Source organism: Martes martes (assembly GCF_963455335.1).
Source record: "Martes martes genome assembly, chromosome: 17".
NCBI lineage: Eukaryota > Metazoa > Chordata > Mammalia > Carnivora > Mustelidae > Martes > Martes martes.
In genome coordinates this window covers 52,891,572-52,915,074 of record NC_137905.1, presented here as the reverse complement: position 1 = coordinate 52,915,074, position 23,503 = coordinate 52,891,572, and the positions used below count along the sequence as shown (strand labels likewise).

Below are 23,503 nucleotides of genomic sequence, written 5' to 3'. Positions count from 1 at the left end.
GCCCTGTTACTGTAAGGCTGCCTTCCTACTAGCCCGATTGTTCTCTGAGGGCAGGGCCCAGGTCTCACCCATTTCTGAGACTCCAGCATTGCCCAACATGGAGGTTAGGAGATACTGCAGGACATTTTGTTGGAATTTAAGATGCATGGTTTATCCACAAAGGAATACAAGTTCCTAGTGCCGAGTGTAAGGAGGGCAGCAGGGCATTTCTGATCCCAAAGACTTATAAATGGTAAATAACAGTGAGGCCTGTCTCTTCCAAGCCCTGCTGAGGATATGGGGTCCAAGGTAAATGAAAGACTGCCTTGGCTTTGAGAGTACCTTGGCTTTAGGAGTACCTTGGTTTTGGGCTGGTCTTCAAGCACTTCTGGCTAACTTGGGTCTGTGGCATCTACAGACTGTGTTGACCACAGCCTGCCAAACACTCAAGAGACCAAATCGTTTGGTTTCTACTCTGATGCCACAACCACTGTTAGGGGCTCTTTTGACCCCCTTCTCAATATGGATTCAGTGTGAAGGGGTGTGTGTGTGTGTACATTGCTGATTCTAATTAGTCTTTATTTCTCTTAATTTTCATCCTTCTTCCTTTCATCATGTATAAGAAGATCTGGCAGCACATTCTGGTATTCTAGATGCCCTGTAGGATTAAGGATGATAATTCCTTTAAACACTGTATGTGCCTCTCTTTGTGAGTCTTATTGCCATCATTCTGATAGACTGGATTCCAGACACAATGGATACCCACCAATATTTGGTTCTCTGAAGATGGGCTGATTGTGGATTTTCCTGTTTCTTTAGGCTTCAGAGGCATCTTGGCTTCTTGGCTTGGTCTGACTGTAGGGTTGTTTTCTGCTTTGACTGCTGCAACTTCCTTTGTCAGCTTTATTCTGATGTATTTCATTCTAAGGAAGTGACCCCCCCTGATTAGTTCTGGCTTTCTGCCCCCCAGTGGGCTCCAGTCTTGACCAGAAGTTCTGATTTAGAGCCTCAGTGACACCACTGGCTTGTTGTGTTATCGAGGGCAAGCCATACAGCTTCTCCGGGAATTGGTTTTATCCCCTGTAAGATGGGGAGACCTTATTTATCAGGCTGTGGGGCTCAGATGAGGTCAGCTATGAAAGGGCTTCGCAAACTGTAAAGGATTGTTATTGGTCTTTAAGTCCAGCTGATTACACTTAAAAAATAGCTCCCCAGTTTGCCTTGCTGCTTTGCGCCTCTCCCTTATCACCCCTTATAGTCAGTCAGTCCCAAGTCCCATCTCTTTGACTGCCCCTCACCACTTGCCTGGCTCAAACCTGGCTCTCTGCTGTGTAGTCTATGGCAACAACTTCCGGCCTGGCTTCATGCCTCTGGGCCCTTGCTCTTTGGTTTCTGTACAGACACCTTCCCCTAGGAGCTTTCCTTCCCACTTTAGCACTGTTCCATGGCTCTCAACTGAGGATTGAGTCCAAGACACTTGGACTGGCCAGAGGCCCCCCTGCCAAACTCTCTGGCCTAACCTCTGGCAACTCTGCCCTTCTCATTCTGGGCTTCTAGCCAATACATTTAGCCAACTTTCAAGAGTCTTTATGAACTAACATCAAGAAGCCTTTTCAACTTCATTTTTAGCCATTTCCTATCACTCTCAATGTACCTGACATTGCACAAAGACACTGGCAATTCCTCAAATGTGTCTCTGGGATACACATATACCACTTTCCACCGAATAAATGAGTACTCAACCCCCCCCCCCAGGCCCACTTCAGACAGTACCCTGGGGATTCTGCTGCCTTCTCCAGGGCTGCCACTTCCTGCTTTACTTTCTCCCTTATGAAATTTGCTGAAAACTTCTGTCTTTGGGACCTGTATGTGGCTCAGCATTGTCCTGATGGCCCTGGACTATGGTGACCCTTTTGTTGCCCTCTTTCCTTGCCAGACTCTAAGCTCCTTGGGGACAAGGGTCCTGTCTTTCCCTCTCCATGGCAGCCTTGCAGGGCCTGCCAGGTAGAATTTTATCCCTGGTACTCACAGGAGTGGGGAGAAGCAGAGGAACATCAATGCAGTTGCAATGGCTCCATAGACAATGCCCTGGATCAGCCCATTCATGAAAGTGTTGCTGGATGAAGGACTCTTTCCTGGAAAAAGAGAGCATGTGAGAAAGGCTTCTCTCCTGAGGCCTTGGAATTGGAGCCAAAATTCTTCTTCCTCCCCATTTCACTCTTCCTCACACAGTCACTGGGCCCCCTCTATCCTCACTTGGTATCAGTAGGATGCTCAAAGCATGGGTTCCATTTGGGTTCTTCCCTTTACAGAGAAGCTTCGTGCTCATTTTTGGCTTCTCCGCCAAGCTGATGGTGCTGTTGGCCCAGGGGGCAATTATGGTGGAAGTCACCTGGAGGTTGCCATCTGTGTTGTTCTCATCCACAAGAGAACCTTCCACCCACCACTGCACGGAGGGTGTGGGGATCCCATGGAAGGAACAGCTGCACTGCAGAGTCCTCTCCGTGGAGCAAGAGGAATAGAGTAGCCTGGTGGGTGCTGTGGGGAGGGAGGGTCAGCAGTTAGCAAGGCATCCTGACTTCCTTTCTCCACTTCTCTAGGACCCAGCCTTCTCCTTATGTGATTCCCAAGGAGCTTTGGAAAGACCTTCTGGAAGCCCAGAGGAGTCAGGCTTCACAGACCAGTTCCTCTTCATCCTCTTCCTCACCTGGCCTGAAAGTGAACACTGGACCTGACTCATGGCAAGGGAACTTTCTGAGGATCTGCACTGCTGACTCCTTACCTGTCGCCTACCGCCAGCCCCAGGCTAGACGTCCCCGCCTCAGCTCCTACTTTCCTCTTCCTTCCATCCTTCAGGCTCTGCTCCTTCCTAGCTCCACCTGTGATCAATTTCTCCTGTCTGGATGCTGGTGGCCAAGTCACTTCCCCTCTCTTTGTTCTTTCCCAGTTTGGAAAATAGGGGTATTCGCTGAACCTGTATCCTGCTATCATGGATGTAAAAATGAATGCCCTAAGGTTGACAGTGTTGCTAGCTGAATGTATGGTGAAGTGTTACCCACTCAATAAACAAAACACCTTTCGAGACTTCTGTCTTCCCAGCCCCAGGTTGCCTTTGACTGAGCATTCATCCTCAGCAGAGACTGCTTTGGCATTTTCTGGGTGAGAACATTTGAGCCTGCCTCACTCTATGTAGAACAGGTAGGATATATTGTCCACTTGGTGATTTTGTCAGTTAATAAGGAACAGTCACACTCTACGAGGTCTCCAATGAGGAATCAGTTCTTAGTGTTTCCACATGCTTTTCCACTGGAGTCGTTGGAGGTTACTGGAAAAAAGGGCTAATTTTCTCTTAAACAGTAGCCCTTGATTTGAACTTTTTGTCTGGGTTACTGCTGTCCTCTGGATTATTTTTACATCTGGGAAAGCATGCCTGTGGACGGTGGCTGGCGGATATGGGCAACCCGACTAACCCTGGGCCTTCCAGCTCCTAATGCTCTCATATCTTCAACCACCCTGGCTGAGTGCCCACCCTCACTCCCAACTCTGCTCTCTGGCCCAATCTGCTATTCACCCCAGCCACTCCCAGCCCTGCCAGGACCCAGTGCACAGATATCTAGTCCGTATTGGTTACTGGGTACCCTACACCCTTCTGTCCTCTCTTCTCATACCCCCGCAGCCCAGCCCGCCCCAGTCCTGGAACCTCAGGCCCCTCCAGAACTCACTCGTTCCACTCACCCAGCTGTGGCAGGGGTTCTGCCATCTGCAGCAGCAGTGGTCCTCAGGAAGAGGAGGGGCTGGGGCCTTCACCGCAGCTGGCTCTCACATCAGAGCCGTGTGGTTCAGAAGACGAGAAGATGAGTAACTGAAAGAGGATGTGGGGATGGGAGAGCAGAAAGTATTCTTAGCAAGCCACAGGCTTTAGTCTCTGGTCATCCCGGAAGCCTGTTCGCCCTCAGAAGCAGGAATCACACGGGATGAGACGTCCAAGAGCATCAAGGGACAGGCAGCACCCCTACGACCTCTGTGAGGCCCTAATGCCACGTGTCCTTCTCTCCCCTCTGGTCTTTCCCTCCTAGTCCTAGCCCACTTGGGAGGAGCTCATTTACAGAGCCTTTGGGTTCTGTCTCAAAGCTAATAGGGATTCACGGAAGGGCTGTGTACCTCAGAGGGACAGGGCCAATCTGGGTGTTTGGAATAACCCACTGGGGACACAGGGGAAATGGCCTAGACTGGAGCGACTCCGGCCAGGTGGCCAGGGAGGAGCCTGGAATGCTGGTTGGGAAAGAATGACATGCTGGAGTTACTGTGCGGGTTGTGAGGGATGGAGAGGGTGGAAAAGCCTTAACAGAACAGGAATTCCTACTGCGGATAAAAAAAGGTCCAAACTTCTTTGTTTTGTAAATGAGGTTCTCCACAATTTGCCTCACCCTTGCTTTCTGTCTCCCTGTGTCTTTCCCAACATTTTCCATGCCAAAGGGAGAATGCTGCCTTCTCCAATGTTCACCCTCATCATCCTTTTCCAGTCATTCAGGGATTTCTTCCTTCTACAGCTTTTCCTCTTATAACCCCGCTCCATCCACATTCACATCCTACTTCAATTTCAGAGCTGAGTTCAGGGCCATCTCCTGCAGGCAGCCTTTCCTGAGCTCCCCACCCAGTTAGAAGTGGGTAAATCTCTCCCCTTTGAGAATTACTAAGTTGTTTCATTTGTTGTTTTTTGAGGAAAGGATCCGTTTTCTCCACCTACTAGAGTTATTTGTTTTTGTGCAGCCAGACAACATCTACCTACCCTGCTCTTCGTTCCTAACAAATCCAACTTTGTGGGGCACCTGGGTGGCTCAGTGGGTTAAAGCTTCTGCCTTCAGCTCAGGTCATGGTCCCAGGGTCCTGGGATGGAGCCCCTCATCGGGCTCTCTGCTTAGCGGGGAGCCTGCTTCCTCCTTTCTCTCTGCCTGCCTCTCTGCCTACCTGTGATCTCTGTCTGTCAAATAAATAAATAAAATATTTTTTAAAAAATCCAACTTTGTTTAGGGGTACAATGTTGAAAGCTAAAGCACCACTTTGTCTTGACTCCTTTGTAGTTAAGATGGGGTATGTGACATTGGTTTAGTGGACATGAGCTGGGGATTCCTGGGAAAGTTTTCCTTTCCTGATGTTCTCATTTCCTTCTTCCTTGTCACTTCCTTCTCCTTCTTCCCTGAAACATGGGTATGATACTGGGGGTCGAGCAGCCATTTGGCAGCCATGAGGAAAGCACGAGGATGAATATCACGCATGAAGGACATTCTTGCAGAACAATTTGGGGAGCCTGGTCCCTGACGGCCTTGTAGAGTTGCTGCACCAGCTCCTCACAGCCTATCTCTGTCCATCTCCTTACCTGAGAAAGACAAACTCTCCTTTGGTCAGGTCACTTTTGTTGGGAAACTAACAAAGTGTCTTAGAAGAGAATCTACCCGAGACTGAGCTCTTTAAGGCAAGGCCCTGCATCAAACAGACCTTTGTGACCTCAGAAGAACTTGGAAAATGACCCTGATAGTCACTGATAAAATGTTCAAATGTCAGTCTCACTTTTCATGAAACAAACCTCACCTCCCCCCACTTTTTTGGCAAAGCATTGATTTAAGAGCAAGAGCCCAGGATTTGAACACCCATTATGTAAGCTATGTCACTGATTCACTGGAGGACTATAGACGAATCCGTTCGCTCTCTGGGCCATGAGTCCCTCATTTCTGCATTAATTCCTGGAAAAGGCAGGATGAGGGGATGTGTCCCCAGTCTATAAGACCTTGGAGCAGACACTGCTGGCTTCTGACTCAACAGGTATCCCAGCACCATTGTCCCTGTTGCCTCCACTACAGAAACTGAAGATAATAAATATTAATGTTCCCAGGTTCCCTTACATGTATATCCTGGTAGTCAGGTGACACAGATCTGGTCAAAGAAAAAAACCTTCCCAACCATACTGATATTTTATTGTTCAGAAAGGTCATTTAAACCTAGAAGGGAAAAAGAAAGCAAAACCCTAAAATTGAACACAAACAAGACCTAGTAAACAAATGAAAACAATGATAACAGAACAATCTGGAAGAATATCTATTTCAAATAACCTTTGAACATAGGCCTCTGGCTGTAGGGTTTTAAGGGAGACAAAGAAAGCTATCAGTATTGGTATTGGAATTTTGAAACTACTTATGTTTTAACGATTTTCATAGTAATGAAAAAGAAAAACAATATAAAATACAATAATTTAAGAGAAGAAAGTAAAGTTTAGATTTAATTAGCAATATTGGTACAAACTCTTGGTTTAAAAAAACACATTCCAGGGGCGCCTTGGTGGCTCAGTGGGTTAAAGCCTCTGCCTTTGGCTCAGGTCATGATCTCAGGGTCCCGGGATTGAGTCCTTCATTGGGCTCTCTGCTCAGCAGGGAGCCTGCTTCCCACCCGTGCCCTCCACTTGCCTCTCTGCCTGCTTGTGACCTCTGTCAAATAAATAAATAAATAATATTTTTTTAAAAAAGTATTGTTTCTTTAAAAAAAAAGAAAAAAGAAAAAAAAAACAAATTCTAGTTCCACATTCTGTTCATTGAAATAGCCTAGAAGCGATGACACATCCATAGTGATAAACATCCCTAGCACCTATATCTTGGTTTCTAAATAATATCCATAATAATAACCTGCATAAACCAACTTTTTTAAAAAGCTGATTATTAAATTTTTAAGAATACTGCAAGCCGGTTGTCAAGCACAGCCATTATTATAATTTAAATTATATAAACTCACAAATTATATTAAAAACAAAGACAGAAGAAAAAAAAAACAAAGACAGTAATTACTTTTGCCTAATTTTTCTAGCACATCTCACTGTTATCTGTGTTCTTGAGGTTATTTACATCTATTGTATTTGTATGATGGAAATACTACATAATGGTGTGTTATTGGATCTCTTCCTAACTTCATATCATGAGTTGGTAGCTTGAAACTGTCTATGGTCAGAGTGTCTACACAGTGGAAGTTGGCAATGCTACAGTTCAGGGCTTCTTTTTCCCTTTGGAGATCTGGTTATCAAATATTTACTAGCATACCATTGCTAATATTTCCCACTCAAAGGAAACCATTCATCTTGCAACAGCCTTCCATAAATCAAACAGCTCTTTGTTAGTCATTCGAGAGCTATTCACTGCTATCACCCTAGTGGCAATAGGATCTGGCAGCTCCTCAGGTGGTAAAAAAAAAAAAAAAGGTGGGGGGGGGGCGGGAAGACCACCTGCTCATGAATACGTTGAGTACCTCCTCATATTCCCTTGGTAGCATGTTCCTCTATAAACCATTTCCATTTTATTACTGAACTCCTCTGGGCATGGCCTTCCTAATTAGCATGTTTATCCAACATTACCGAAGATAATTATGAGTATTTTAGGTTTCAGGATTATTTTACTTCCTTTAGTCTTATGGGCACGTTCAACCAAAGCCCAATAGCAGCTCGTTGTCTCTCAAATGGAAATTTTCTGATTTAAAAAAAAACCAGGAGTCGCCACTGGGTGGTGCTCACTAGCTTTTGTCTGCATAAGGACTCCAAGACTTCATTCTAGTAATTCTCTGGTTTGGGGTTAGCCATATCCCCAAATGTTGAATATACGTCATCCAAAATCCAAATAAACCAACCAAACACTAGGCTTCTGACATGCTTTTTTCATCAGATAATCTTATATTTTTCAAATTAATAACCTGTGTGAGCTTGGACAAGTTTATTGGTTCCCATTTAGCATGTCCTATCAAAGTGGTTGAAGGGAGAATTTACATGCCTGCTGTTTCATAATACATGTCCTGTTTCGGACACAGTATTTGGAAATTATTAGTATTTAGAAATTATAAATTAGTATTTAGAAATTATATAGTATTAGAAAAGTATTATATTTAGAAAAAGGAGGAGACACAATGACTTTACATAAAATCTGTTCAAGTATTCCATTTTTCATCTAAACCCTCATTTTAATCCCCTCAATCCTTGTATTCTCATATCTTCCCAATCTAACTATAATTCTCACTAGGACTCACAATGCATGGGCCTCCTGGTTTAAAGAGTCCCAGAAATCCTTCTCCAGACCATTTTACCACTAATGTGCCTATGGCTTTGAGTCTCCAGCTGGGCATGGAGCCAAGGGACCCCCGCCTTTTTACCAATCTTTATCTTGATTAGATAGTGGAAGCATCACCTCAGGCAATTTGAAGTTAGGGTCCCATTGTCACATTTGCCTTCTGGCTTTTGAAATTCCTCTGACCTAGGGTAACTATGGAAGGACTTGATTAAGATCCTTCAAAGTTGAGAGACCATCTGGGGTTCGCCCCTGCCCCGGTCCACCCAAACTCCCAAGAGCACTGCACTAAGATCTTTGTTTTGACCCCATCAATGTCCACTCTATTTCTTAGTGTTTAAAGATTTCCCTCTCCACTGGGATAAGTTCCTTGGACACTTACCTTCATCTTTCCTTTTTTTAAAAAAAAAAGATTTTATTTATTTATTTAAGAGAAAGATTGCATGGCTGGGGGGAGGAGTAGAGGGGAAGGGACGAGCTGAGCATGGAGCCCAACACGGGGCTTGATCCCACAACCCTGAGATCATACCTAAGCCAAAATCAAGACCCCGATGCTTAACTAACTGAGCCACCTAGGGACCCCTCCCCCTCATCTTTCTTCATTCTCCTGTGAATCTCTCTAATTTTCTTTGCTACCTGTTGTTTCAACATGGCTTTTCTCTTTAGAAGCAGCTGTGAGGCTAGCAGCCGTAGCTCAGATTGGACAGAGCCTAAGCTTGGCCCAGTGTTAGGATCCACCCCAGCCCTTTTCTTTACTTTCATTTTCGCTATTACAGATAAAAATAACCAAAAGATTGTATAGTTAGCTTGTTTCTTGAGATTTTGAATTTCTTTATGCATCCAGTAAGTCAACTCTTCCAGACAGAGTTGGATCCATATAATTTTTTTTAAAAAATTGGTAACATTAACCTCCTGTAACTATTTGCAGAACAGTTGCATTTTCATGCCCACAAGTGACTTTGGGGACCTGAAAGTTTCATCCTCTCCAGACTTCACATCCTTGGGCTTGCACTTCCCAACACTTATGTTTCATTGAGCCAAGTTCTCACATATCAAATTTCTGATGTCAACTGCGAAGTTAGTGAATAGTCTAAAAAGATGCCCTCACCTCTGACATCAACTGCAGATTTCAAATGTCTCTAAAACAACCCTCACTTCTAAAACCAACTGCAAGTTTTAAGGTCCTCAAGACTACTCTTTGGTTTGATAATTCACCAGAAATACTCAGAGAATTCCTGAACGCTGTTACACTCATGGTTATTGTTTGTTGCAACTAAAGGGTTCAGATTAAAATCTGCCCAAGGAAGAATCACAAAGGCTGAGTCCAGGAAAGTTCCAACCAGAGAGTTTCCAGCTGCCCTTTCCTTGTGGAGTCATGGACAGTATAACTAACATTTCCTGGTAATGATGTGTGACAATATGCATGGAATATGACAACCAAAGAAGCTCACCCAAGCCTGGTGCCCAGAGGTTTTACTGGCCCTTCATCATATGGTCATGATTGCCCCATGGCTGATCTTAAGTCTCCATCTCCAGCTCCTTCTTCTTTTTCTTTTAAAATATTTATTTATTTGAGAGAAAGAGCATGAGCAGCGGGTGGGGCAGAGGGAGAGGGAAAAGCAGATTCCCTGCTGAGCCAGGATCCTGACATGGGGCACGATTCCAGGACCCTAAATCATGACCTTATGAAGGTGAGCTGATACCACATGATCCAAAGACCCCATTCTAAATCATATTACATGATCTGGTGTGGCTAGCCCCTGCTGCTAATCACATTTTCGGACTATTCAGTGTGATGCCTCCAGGCAAACAAAAACACTCCTGTCAGGCATGACATTCTAGGGACTTTGAGACTATCTTCCAGAAGCCAAGGGCAAAGGCCAGACCTTTCTTCAGGCTAGGTTAAATACGTTAATACACAAAATGATAAACGCCAAATCCAAGGTAGCAGTTATTTCCAAGTTTGAGTGGGAAATATATCTGGGGAAATGAGACACAAGAGGCAGTGCTTTAAATTTTTTTTAAAAGATTTAATTTATTTATTTATTTGACAGAGAGATCACAAGTAGGTAGAGAGGCAGGCAGAGAGAGAGAGAAGGAAGCAGGCTCCCCGCTGAGCAGAGAGCCCGATGCGGGACTCGATCCCAGGACCCCGAGATCATGACCTGAGCCGAAGACAGCGGCTTAACCCACTGAGCCACCCAGGCACCCAAGTGCTTTAAATTTTAAGTCGGGTAGCAGATACATGCTCTAATACTATTTTACACCTTTCTATTTGTCTGAAATATTTCATGTAAATGAAAATTTGATCATTGTCATTTATACAAAAGCTTTATATATGTGTATTGCATGTAAATATATATGCTCATATATAAGTTATATGTTCATATGTAATACATAAATACATAAACATAAATAAAACAAAGATCTGAAAAAATACATAATATGCTGGTACCAGTACTTACCTACGGGTAGAGCAGTGATTAGAGAAAAGATGAAGTAGGATTGTCAGTTTTATTTCATACACTTTGGCATTGTTTGCCACAGAAGTTTGCATTCATGTATTACAACCGATTCTTTTCATAAAGATGACTTAGTAAATGAAAACCAAGACAGGATTGCATAATTAGGCCATAATGAAATTTCAAAATATTTTAAACTAATATTTATTTAGCTACTAATATCCTGCAACTTCCCACGTACATCACCCCATTTATTCCTCCCAACTACCTGAGAGACTGAATATACAGACAATGGCCATACAGTATATGACCCTGAGCCTCACGTTGCAGTCACAAGTCCAGGAAGTTACAAATCACAGTGTCTGCAGCAACTGGCCCAGAACACTCAGAACTTTGTCAGTGAGTACGAAGTTCCCTGTTTTTTGCCCCTGCTTCCAGCTGAGAACCAATCAAAAAAAGTCAAATCTGCTCCCAATCCAATCACATACGGTGCCCCCACTTCTAATTGGCTAAACTTCAGCTTCGCCATGATCACAATCTCTAATCTGACCCTATCTGAAACTTTTTTTTTCCCATGATGCTTCCTGCCTTTGAGTCACTGGCCGAATGCAAGGGCTGGCGGCTGACTCTCTTGTTACAGCAAGCTCTGAGTAAGTAATTTGTTTGTTCTCATTTGGGTAGTCCTCATTTATTTCCAGAAACTCTGAGGAATTAAGTCTTATGATTTCCCCCTTATGGGGGAGGAAACTGAAGTTTGGAGAAATAAGTGATTTTCTCAATGCACTGAGCAAGTGTAGTTGGAGACAGATTTAAAACTCAAGTTCCTCTTTCTCCATACCAACTGGCTTTCTTTCTTTCTCCCTCTCTCTTTCTTTCTTTCTAAGATTTTATTTATTCATTAGAGAGAGAGAGAGCGCGCACAAGCAGAGCAGGGGGGCAGAGGGAGAGAGAAGGAGACTCCCCACTGAGCAGGGAGTCCCACGACCCTGACATCATGACCTGAGCCAAAGGCAGATGCCCAACCAACCGAGCCACCCAGTCAACACCGCACACCAACTTTCAAGAGAGCAGAAAATGTGTAAACTACCTACAGTCTTTGGCCAACAGGCAACAGAGTAAGGGTAGAAAGTAAAATTAAAAGTTTAAGCATCCTCACTCTCATCTCAGAAGAAGGAAAAAAAAATCAATCACTGCAAACTTAGGAAACACATCTCAGCATCAAATGAAATTGTACCTAGGAAGAAATCAAATAAAAAAAAAGAAATCAAAAAGAATCAAAACCTTAGAGTCCTTTTTGACTACTCTCTTTTCTCTCATATTCCATAGCCATGTCAGAAAATCCTGTTGGAACTGCTTTTATTTTTTATTTTATTTTTTAAAAGATTTTATTTATTTATTTGTCAGAGAGAGAGAGAGCACGAGCGAGCATGAGCAGGGGGAGCGGCAGGCAGAGGGAGAAGCAGGATCCCCGCTGAACAAGGAGCCTGATGCGGGACCTGATCCTAGGACCCCAGGATCATGACCTGAGCCAAAGGAAGACGCTTCACCGACTGAGCCACCCAGGCGTCCTGGCACTGCTTTAAAAATATATTCAAAATCTCACCACTTCAAATCAGTCCACTGTGACCACCCTGGCCCAAGCCACCATCCTCTCTCACCCTGCAGCAGGTTGCTACAGTAACCTGCTCTACCTTTAGTCCCTGTCCACTCTCCTCCCCACAGTGGCAGCTGGTGGGAACCTACCAACATTTCAGCAAGCTCCTGGCCCTTCTGTGCTCAAAACTCTCCAGTGACTCTCATCTCAGAGAAAAAGTCACAGTTCTGCGCGTAGTAGCTCTCTCCTTTTGCTTCTCTGGCCTCACTACCTGTCACTCTACGGAGGCTCTCTACTTCCAGACACAGTCTGCTCCCTCTAATGAATTTCAAGAAGCCCATTCCCGGGCGGTGGCACGCTCCTTCATTCCTTCCAGCAGCCAACGTCTTGAGCATCTCCTTTATGCCAGGCATGGGGATAAGGCGGTAACCAAGAATGAGACAGCGCCTGTCCTCACTCTAGTATGGAAGGCAGACAGGAAACAAGTTTGCCATCAAGCTAATTTGATAGCTCTTAAGTACTATGCAAGAAAAATAATGCAGGATAATAGGATAGAGGGTTATGGGATGGGGGACAGCGGGGAGACAGTTTAGACAGGGTGGTCAGAAAAGACCTCTGAGCAGAAAGCTAGAGGGAGGAAAGCCACACCTGCTCCCTTTTTGCACTGCCCACCGCCCACCCTTCTCCGGTTTAAAACCCCATTTTGCACGTGGGAGCCCTGTCTGGGTTCTGGCCCAGGCTCTGCTAGCGAATCCCTGAATAACCTTGGTCAAATATTTTCTCCTGCTTTTCCGTCGGTGTCCTGCTCTGTAACACCGGCGGGTTTTATGGTTTGAGACGTAGTGATCCATCCAACTCGGGAATGCTAACTCCTTGGTGCTCTTTTCTGCCAGGCTTTACACGCAGGATGACTCCTCAGGCCCCCCCGCTGCCCTTCTCCCCCTCGCCCCTCCCTGGGCCCCTCGTTTCTCCTCCCCAGTTTACCTTCGGCTCTTGTTCCAAGGGCTCCGGGCTAGGGCGGCCTCGGCACACTCTCTCGCGACTGCGCGTTTCCTCGGCGGAGTCCCGCGGCCCGGAGGCCTTTCCCCGACGTGCGGAGCGAAGCTCTCGCTTTTGGACGACCGACCTGCTCAGGCTGACTGGAAAGCTGATTTTCTAGAAAACGCCGAAGACTAACAGTGAAGCCGATTAGCTGGCGTTCACTTGGGATGGCCACGGGACCGACGACTGAGGGCCGTCCCCGGGGACTGACTTGTTAAGGGACTGGTTCAGAGGGGGCGTCGGGAACCACCAGGGCGGGCTACGGAGCGGGCGGGTTACCGGACTGACTCATTCACGGGTCCGCAACCGGACGACCTGCGGGCTCCTAAGGGCACTAACGGGATCGTTACCAACCGACCGCTTGGTGACCCCCGGGCGGCCCTTGAGGCTGACCAGGTGACGCACCAGGTGGCAGGCGGAAGGCAGTCAGGCCCCATGAACGGACGGACGGACTGAAGAGCGGGCGGCTGCTCTCAGGGGGCGGCCGAGCCTGACTGACCCCCCCCCACCCCCGCCCCAAGAGGCTCGAGTCGCCGCCCTGGAGCCTGAAGGTGTCGCCCCGCCCCCCAACCCCCCATGAACCTGACTCCCGAACCCGGCACCCACCGCCTGACTGAGAAGCCCCGCTTTCCTGGGAGCCCAGTCCGGGCAGGCCCAACGCAAATCTGGCACTCAACGGTTGCCAGAAACGCCAACCGGCCAAGACAGGCTCGCGACGCCAGGAGCCTTTCCTCTGAGGCGTGGGGAAGGCTGTGGGGCGGCTGGAGTCTCCCTTGGTTCTGCCCTCCCGCCTCGGATGGGTGTGTCTAGCCCGCAGCCAATCAGCGGTTGATGGGACTATTCTACAGCCAATCAGCGACCGGACAGGCCTACCCTGAAGGCAATCAGCGACTACACACCTATTCCGCAGCCAATCAGAGGCTGCACGCGCCCTTACGCTGCAGCCAATCAATGAGGCAGCTGTAGCCCTCAAGCAGAACTTGAGCCAATCAGGCGGTGCTGTGGGAATGTGGGTGCCGGCTTTCTTTTTAGAGAAGTTTTCCTTGATGTTGCTGATGAAAACCATTCCACCTTCCTCACTCTGGTGGCTCAGTTCCTCAGAACTCAATGAGTTCTGCTCATTAAACACGTTCTGAACCATGGAACATTTCCTTTTTTTTTCCCACTGAACATTTTCAAAAACACTTATTGCTACTAAGTTACGGTTTTGCTTAGGGTCTGACTCCTTCACTAGAAGGTAAGCTCACTGCGGGCAGTTTTGTTTTGTCTTTTTTCACTGTGGTTTCTTGCATGCTTGGAATATTGAGGATATTTAATATTCATCAATACGTTTTCATTTAATCTTGGACAAGCCGAGGGGACAGGAACTCAAAGTTTCATGTTAGCAGTATTAGATTCATCTTACTGAACTACAGCTCTGACCATGTCTCCCCTGTACATGTTCTATCTCCCCTACCAGACTGTAAGCTCCTTTGGGGCAGGATCTGTGTCGGAGTCATCTTTGTTATCTCCCACAGTACCTATCAATAAATATTTCTTTTCTTTCTTCCTTTTTAAAAAAGATTTTATTTATTTATTTATTTTTAAAGATTTTATTTTTTTTTAAAGGGAAAGAATGAGGAAGCATTTTTTTTAAGATTTTATTTATTTATTTGACAGACAGATCACAAGTAGGCAAAGAGGCAGGCAGAGAGAGAGGAGGAAGCAGACTCCCCACTGAGCAGAGAGCCCGATGCGGGGCTCGATCCCAGGACCCTAAGATCACGACCTGAGCCGAAGGCAGAGGCCTTACCCCACTGAGCCACCCAGGTGCCCCAAAGATTTTATTTTTATTTATTTATTAGACAGAGATCACAAGTAGGCCGAGAAGCAGGCAGAGAGAGAGGAGGAGGCTCCCTGCTGAGCACAGAGCCCCATGCGGGGCTTGATCCCAGGACCCTGAGATCATGACCTGAGCCACCCAGGCGCCCCAATAAATATTTCTTAAATGGACAACAGCAACAAAAAATTTCAGGTTAAGCATGTGTTTAGTTGGTGAGATACTGCCAAAGAATTTTGCAAGTGGATGAACCAATTTACACTTAATGCCAGCAACCTGTGAGTTAGAGGTGCTCCACATCCTTGTCAACACCTGGTAATAGCTAATCTTTAATTTTAGCCATTCTGGTGTTTTTGTAGTGATACCTTATTGTAGTTTTAATTGCATATCCCTGAGGGGTAGTGTTATTTTTATGTTTTTTAATTAAAGTTTAACCAACATACAATGAGGTGTTAGTTTTAGGAGTACAATTCTATACGTACTCAGTACTCATCACCTTAACTGTATAGTTTAACTCCCATTATTTACTTCACTCATCCCCCCCACCACCTCTACTCTTGCAACCACCAGTTTGTTCTCTGTATTTAAGAGTGTATTTTTTGTCTTTTTTTCTTTGTTTGTTCATTTGTTTTGTTTCTTAAATTCCAGATTCAGATATCTGATTTGCAAATGTTTTCTCTCATTCTGTGGGTTGTCTTTTCACAATGTCAAAGGTGTCATTAGAAGCACAAAAATGTTCAATTCTGATGAAGTTCAATTTTTTTTATTAACATATAATGTATTATTAGCCCCAGGGGTACAGGTCTGTGAATCACCAGGTTTACACACTCCACAGCACTCCCCATAGCACATACCCTCCCCAATGTCCATAACCCAACCACCCTCTCCCTACTCCCCTCCCCCCCAGCAACCCTTAGTTTGTTTTGTGAGATTAAGAGTCTCGTATGGTTTGTCACCCTCCAGATCCCATCTTGTTTCATTTATTCTTTTCCTACCCCCAAGCCCCCCATGTTGCTTCTCGACTTCCTCATATCGGGGAGATCATATGATAGTTGTTGAAGTTCAATTTTTTTTTAAGGATTTTATTTATTTATTTGACAGACAGATCACAAGTAGGCAGAGAGGCAGGCAGAGAGAGGGAAGCAGGCTCCCCGCTGAGCAGAGAGCCCGACGTGGGGCTCGATCCCAGGACCCCGGGATCATGACCTGAGCTGAAGGCAGAGGCTTTAACCCACTGAGCCACCCAGGCGCCCCTGAAGTTCAATTTTTATCTGACTTTGGCATCAGGATAAACTTGGCCTCATTGAATGAGTTAGGAAATATTCCTTTCTCTTTGATCTTTTTGGAAGAGTGTGAGATGGGGTGGTATTAATTCTTCTTTATTATTTTTTCTAAGTATTTTATTTTTAAGTAATCTCTACAGCCAATATGGGGTTTGAACTTAGAACTCCAAGATCAAGAGTCACACACTCTACCAACTGAGTCAGCCAGGCATCCCCAATTCTTCTTTAAATGGTTGGTAGAATTCGCCCATGAAGCCATCTGATCATGAGCATTTCTTTGTTGGGAGGTTTTTGATTACTGATTCAATCTTACTAATTATAGATCTATCAGATTTTCTATTTCTTCATGATTGAGTCTTGCTAGATTATGTGTTTCTAGGAATGTGTTCATTTGTCCAGGTTACCCAATTTGTTGGTGTACAATTGTTCATAGTATGCTTTTATAATCTTTTTTTATTTTGGTAGAGTCAGTAGTAAAGTCCTCACTTTTATTCCTCATTTTGTAATTTGAGTCTTTTTCTTTCTTAGTTGGTCTAGGTAAAAGTAGGTCAATTTTGCTGATCTTTTTCAGAGAGCCAACTTCTAGTCTTGTTGATTATCTCTATTGTTGCTCCAATCTCTTTCAATCATCTCCATTTTAATCTTTTTATTTCAATCCTTCTGCTAACATTGGGTTTCATTTATTCTTCTTCATCTAGTTCCTTAATACAGGAAGTTAGGCAATTTATTTGAAACCTTTCTTCCTTTTTAAGGTAAGTATTTATAGCTTTCCACTTCTCCCTGAGCACTGCTTTCACTGCATCCCATGAATTTTGGTATTCTGTGTTTTAGCTTTCATTTGCCTGAGTTATTTTCTAGTTTTCCCTAAGATTTCCTCTTTGACCCCCTGGTTGTTTAGGAGTGTGTTTTTTATTTCCACATACTTGTGAGTTTTCCAGTTTTCCTTCTTGTCATCAATTTCTAGTTTCATTCCACTGTGATCAGAAAAGATGCCCTGAATCATTTCCATCTTTTCCGATTTATTCAAACTTGTTCTGTGGCGAGAGGAATCCTCCTTCCCCTATTGCAACAATCCTCCTTTTCTTGTTGCAATAATCCTTTTGAACAACGTTTCCATCTAAATCCATTCATTTTTTTACGTGGCAGACTGGAGGATGAAGCCCAGCTTTCTCAGCCTGGCTGCAGGGGGCCCTTGTAGACCAGATGCCAGCCAGAGTTTCAGGGGCAAAATTAACCTTGTCTCCTTCACCTCGGGTTCCACCTCTTGCAAACGGACTGTCCTCGCCCAAAAAGCTGCCAGGTCAGCTCCCATTTCCTTGCTCTGTATCTGATGTTATCACTACCTGGGCTGCTTTTCCTCTCCTAGGCTTGGCCAACTCCTGCTTGCCCCTCAAGATGGAGCTTGAAAAGAGTTTCCCCTCCAAATCCTTTTCTAACCCTCTTCCCACCTCTGAGGCAGAGGTCAGAGCTTTCACCCTTGTGTCCTCAGACCATGGGCTCAACTTACCTGTTTAATATCCTATTCTCATCTTTACAGAGGCCTCATCACGCTGTGTTTTAATAGGTTGTGTATTTCTGTCCCTTCCCTGAATCCCATGGATGAACTTGAGCTCTTCTGAGGCTGAAACTGTATCTTCTTAGCCTTGGTGTTCCCTGAATCGGCATGCAGTAAAAGTTTGGAGAATGAAGAAATGGGAAGAAAAGTAGGGATTTCTCAAGGTGTTCCTCACGAATGTTATGCAAAGTAACGGAACTGTACTCAATTGTTTTGTAACCGGCCAGGAGTGAAGTGGTGTTTGTGGTGACCTTGAAAAGAAGAACTAGAGAAAGTCGGTCATTCTGTTGAAGTATCTGTATGAGTGCAGAGAAGGGTGTCCCTAAGCCATTGCTTCTCAAGCAGTGACCTTTGTGCACCAACCTCCCCACTCCATTTACACTTGGTAATGTCTGGAGACATTTTTGGTAGTCAAAGATGGGTAGGGGAAGCTCCTGACATTCTGGGGGTAGAGGCCAAGGCAGTTGCTTAACATTCTACAGTGTACAGGACAGCTCTCCGCCATGAAGAATCATTCAGCCCCTATTGCCCAAATATCAGTAGCACTGAGGTTGTGAAACCATGCCCTGATCCAACACATGGGAGACTGCAGGGCAGGGGGTGGGGATCAGGGAGGGAATGCAGCTTGTCTGAGGAGGTGGAATTGAGGGGGATCTCAAAGAATAAGTATGTGTCATAAAGATGGAGAAACCCCTTTCTCCATCTATCGCAGTGAGATGGAACCATGTGAAGGAAGCATTGAGAGCACAACAGGGCACGGATGTTCCGGGAGTGACAAGGATGTGGCTGAGGTATGTGAGGGATGGTGGTTGAGAGAAAGGGGTGAGGAAGGTGACAGTGAGATTGTGAAAATTTCTGTGTAGCTCTCATTGGAGTTGACCCCTCATCTGGAGGGAGAGGGGCAGTCACAGAAGGATGTTTAGCAGGGGAGAGATAGATGGCCTAACGGGGAGCCCAGAGCCTGAGGAGGTAACTGTTTTAATGGTCCTGGGGAGAAAGGTCAAGAAGACCTGATCCAGGCATGCGGGGGTGGGGACAGATCGGGAACTTGGTGACTCATGGGAATGGGCAATGAGAGAGGGGGAAGTGAAACAAAACCCTGGATGTGAAGACGCGAAATAGGCCTTATACTTCTCCTTCCTCGCTTGCACATTAATGACCTTTCCCTGGGACCACAGGGTTAGTCGCCCACTTGATCAGAGTGTGGTGGACAACTTGATATCACGTGTCTATAGGTTGAAGCCTAGAGGTCATTTGACCAGTCGAATGATTACCTGGGCAGCGTTTGGCTCTTGGCTGAGTGCACTTTGACCAGGCTCCAAGAGTTGCTCACCACACATTGGGGACAGAGCCTCCCTGTGTGCATTAATTCAGTGCATCCTCAAAACCACCAAATGAGCTAGGAAATGTTGTTATCTTCATTGGAGGGAGGAGCAAATGGAAGCAGCAACAGGTCAAGTGGTGAAGTGGGCATTTGAATGACTTTGAAGAACTTAAATTATTTTTCTTAATTAAGGGGAAATTCATGTAACATAAACTAGATGATTTTTTTCATAAACCAGATGATTTTATTTATTTATTTATTTATTTAAAACTAGATGATTTTATTTTATTTTATTTATTTATTTGACAGACAGATCACAAGTAGGCAGAGAGGCAGGCAGAGAGAGAGAAGGGAGGAAGCAGGCTCCCTGCTGAGCAGAGAGCCCAATGCGGGGCTCGATCCCAGGACCCTGAGATCATGACTTGAGCTGAAGGCAGAGGCTTTAACCCACTGAGCCACCCAGGTGCCCCTAAAACTAGATGATTTTAAAGTGAACAATTTAGTGGCATTTAGTACATCCACCATGTTGTGCAACCGCCACCTCTATCTGATTCCAGAAGGTTTTCATCACTCCAAATAAAAACCCTATACCCACTAAACATTCACCCTTTCCACAGTCCATGGCAGCCTGTAATCTGCTTTCCATCTCTATGAATTTACCTATTTTACATATTTCATATAAATGGAATAATGAAATAAGTAGCCTTTGTGTCTGGAGTACCCCACTTAGCATATTTTTGAGGTTCATGCACGTCATATGTATCAGGGCTTCAGCCTTTTTTTTATGGCTGAATAATACTCTGTTTTAGGGATAGACCACGTTTTGTTTTTGCATTCATCCGTCGATGGGCATTGGGTTGTTTCCACATTTTGGCTACTATGAAGGGGCTTAAACATTTAACCAGTGTCCACTACCAACATCACAGAACCCACTTAGACGGTCTCTAGACCCTGTGATTAAAGATTAAAGCTATCGTGGAGAGATTAATGTGATCTGTGGGGTTCCAGAGGAGGGAGCTCCAGAGTCTTCCCCAGGACAGCAGGAAGGGGTGGAAGAAGGCTTCATGCTGCAAGTTGGGCCTTGAGTACTATTGGACCAGGTAGTTGCTCCTTGGGGCACTTCATACCACGGCCAAGGGGACCTCATGGCTTCCAGTGGGGGAGGAAAAGATGCAGACTCATGAGATTCAGGAAGTGATTCAGACAGTGACCTCTTAGAGGAACAGCCAGAGAGGAGTGTAAATTGGAGATTGAAGAGATTGAAAAAGAGGAAGAGACCTGTTTCACAAGATCCCAGTGAGTGCCAGACCAGAAATTGTGCCCTGGTGGGACGTAGCAGTTAATGGAGACATGGGAACATGATGCCCTCCTTGCTAAGATGGTGGGTATCAGACAGCATGTCCCGCGGAACATTCCCACATCCTGGATGGAGAACCTAGGGGAGAACCAGACATGAGGAAAGACATGGCGCCAGTCTGGGATGCATTGAAAGTGAGGAGCCTGTGGTCCTTCAGTGAGACATGTCCAAGAAGACATACAGGTTTAGAGTCCAGGAGCGAGCTCTGGGGTAGAAATACAAGCTGGAGGCCCCAGCAGAGCCCAGGCATGTTGTCCCCTTGCACCTGAGTGGTAGGCATTTCAGAGGTTTCCTGAGCCCACTTCATGTGTTGTGTCCAAGGCTGGGTTCTAAAAGCACAGGGCCAGACATAGTCCCTGCCCTGGGGGAGCTTAGAGTCAGTGGAAATCAGAGTTAGATAATTACAAGGATAATCTTTTAAAAATCTTTTAAAAATTTATTTATTTATTCGAGAGAGAGTACATGTGTGAGTTGAGGTGGGCAGAGGGAGAGAGAAAGGAAGAGAAGCAGACTCCCCTGAGCCTGGTACTGGGCTTGGTCCAGACCCTGAGTTCATGACCTGAGTGGAAACCCCAGGTGCCCCATCTTTTTAAACAATCTTTTTTTTTAAAAAGATATTATTTATTTGACAGAGAACACAAGTAGGCAGAGAGGCAGGCAGAGAGAGAGAGGAGGAAGCAGGCTCCCTGAGCAGGGAGCCTGCTGTGGGGCTTGATCCCAGGACCCTGGGACCATGACCTGAGCCGAAGGCAGAGGCTTAACCCACTGAGCCACCCAGGCGCCCCGTTTTTAAACAATCTTAATGTAAATTCTGTTAAAGAGTACTACTCAAACGGAAAAGGACACAAACCACAAATATTTTACTCAAAAATGTTTCAGAGAGTGACCACATCTGAGCAGTTAGGACCCAGATCAAGATACAAATCTTTACTGGAAGACCCCAGGAGGGCCCCACTGGGCCCTTCCTGTCACTACCCCCCAATGGCAACCAGTATCTGCACTTCCAATGGCAAAGATTAGTTTTGTCTGTTTCTTTTTTAAAAATTATTTTTCTTAACACATAATATATTATTTGCCCCAAGGGTACAGGTCTGTGAATCATCAGGCTTACACACTTCACAGCACTCACCATAGCACATACCCTCCCCAAAGTCCATAACCCGACCACCCTCTCCCTAACCCCCTCCCTGCAGCAACCCTCAGTTTGTTTTGTGAGATTAAGAGTCTCTTATGGTTTTTCTCCCTCCCGATCCCATCTTGTTTCATTTTTTCCTTCCCTACCCCCCAAAACCCCACCCTGTCTCTCAAACTCCTCATATCAGAGATATCATATGATAATCATCTTGGTTTTGTCTGTTTCAAAACCCCACATCAAAGATGTCACATAGTGAGGACTCTTGCGTCTGGATTATTTCACATTACGTCTCTAAGCTTCTCACGCCTTGTACAGAGCTGTTATTTGCTTCTTCCATTGCACGAATACTCTGCAGTCTATCTACCTGTCTTACTGCTGATGGGCATTTGGGCGGGTTCCGTTTTTTCATGGCAGCCACAGTTGCCATGAACATTCTCGTACACATCTGGTGAATGCTTCTATGAACTTGTGCTGGACACACACCTTGGAGTGAAATTGCTGGCTCCATGATCAGTGTCAGTAGAGAGTGACCAATGTTTTTCCAAGGGTCTTGTACCAGTTCTCACTCCCCTCACCCCTGACAATGTAGGAGAGTTCCAGTTACTTCTCATCTTCACCAACACTGACATTTTTACACAAGAGCCACGCTAATCTTCTCGGGTTCTTTCCAATTTTAGGATAGGTGCTGCTGAAGCATACTTGATATACTTTAAGGAACAAATGTCATTGTGGCAAAGTAGACACAACTTAAAATCTACTGTTTCAAGTGCACGCTTAGTGGCATGAAGTGCATTCACGTTGTGCAATCGTCGCTATCATCCATCCCTAGAATGGGTAAAATTCTATACCCATTAACCATTAATTGTCCATCCACCCCCCAACCCCCTTTTAAATAAAGGGTTTTTTTTTAAAGTACTCCTTTTTATTGTGGTAAAAAAACCATAAATTTTACCATCTTAAATATTTTTAAATGTGTGGTACAGTAGTGATAACTACATGTACATCATTAAGCTCTAGGAAGTATTCGTCTTGCAGAATCGAAATTCTACCTACTGAAAGCCGTTTCTTGTTTCCCATCCCATGGGCCCCCTCTACCTTCTGTTTCTAAGAATTTGGTTACTTTAGATACTTCGTGTAACTGGACTCATGAAGTGTTTGTCTTTTGGTGATGGCTTATTTCACTTGGTGTAGTGTCTTCAACACTTGATGTTCTTGATACCATTTTTACTATTTTAATCATGGTGGTGGCTGTGTAGTGACCTAGCACTGGGGTCTTTACTCGCATTTTCTTGAAAGCTACTGACATTAAACACCTTTCGATATGCCTATGGGCCCTTTGAATATCTCGCTTTTTTATTAGGTTGTGTGCCTTTTTCTTACTGATTTTTGGAAGATTCTTATATATTCTTTTTATATTGTGAATGAATCCTTCGTTAGACGCTTGTATTGGGAAGTATCTACTCCTGCCAGAGTTACATTCAGAAATAGATTTACTTTTAAAAATAATACAAAGAAAAAGAAAACAAAAGACAAAATAATACATGTTCAAAAGCTGATCTCTTCCTCCATCCTGAAGTAAACTTAACACATAAGGATATGCTTAACAATGCCAATGGTGCATTTTTTCCCCACTGAACAATGTACCTGATGAATATTATTCCCCATTTCACAGAGGAGGGAACACAGGGAGGCATGGGGAGGTGAAGTGCCTCTCCTGATGTTTGAAATCAGGAATCTGTGATTTTCTGCCACTCCAAGAAGTGTCACATTCCAATTTATAAACTTTGGCTCCAAGGGCTGTCAACTCCTAAGGAATCAGTGTCTGCTATGCATTTCTTCAGAGATGTGCTGTCCAGGCTCC

The 23,503-nt window shown here is 45.0% G+C and overlaps 1 protein-coding gene across 1 annotated transcript; it reads right to left on the bottom strand.

Annotated features, from left to right (window-relative positions):
• Window positions 1-628: 628 nt before the first annotated feature.
• SIGLECL1 (SIGLEC family like 1) lies at window positions 629-2,521 on the bottom strand (the record flags this gene model as incomplete). Its single annotated transcript, XM_080828581.1, has 3 exons — window positions 629-902; window positions 2,009-2,114; window positions 2,236-2,521. Coding segments are annotated over 3 exons (666 nt in total), but the record flags the coding sequence as incomplete, so codon positions are not given.
• Window positions 2,522-23,503: the final 20,982 nt, after the last annotated feature.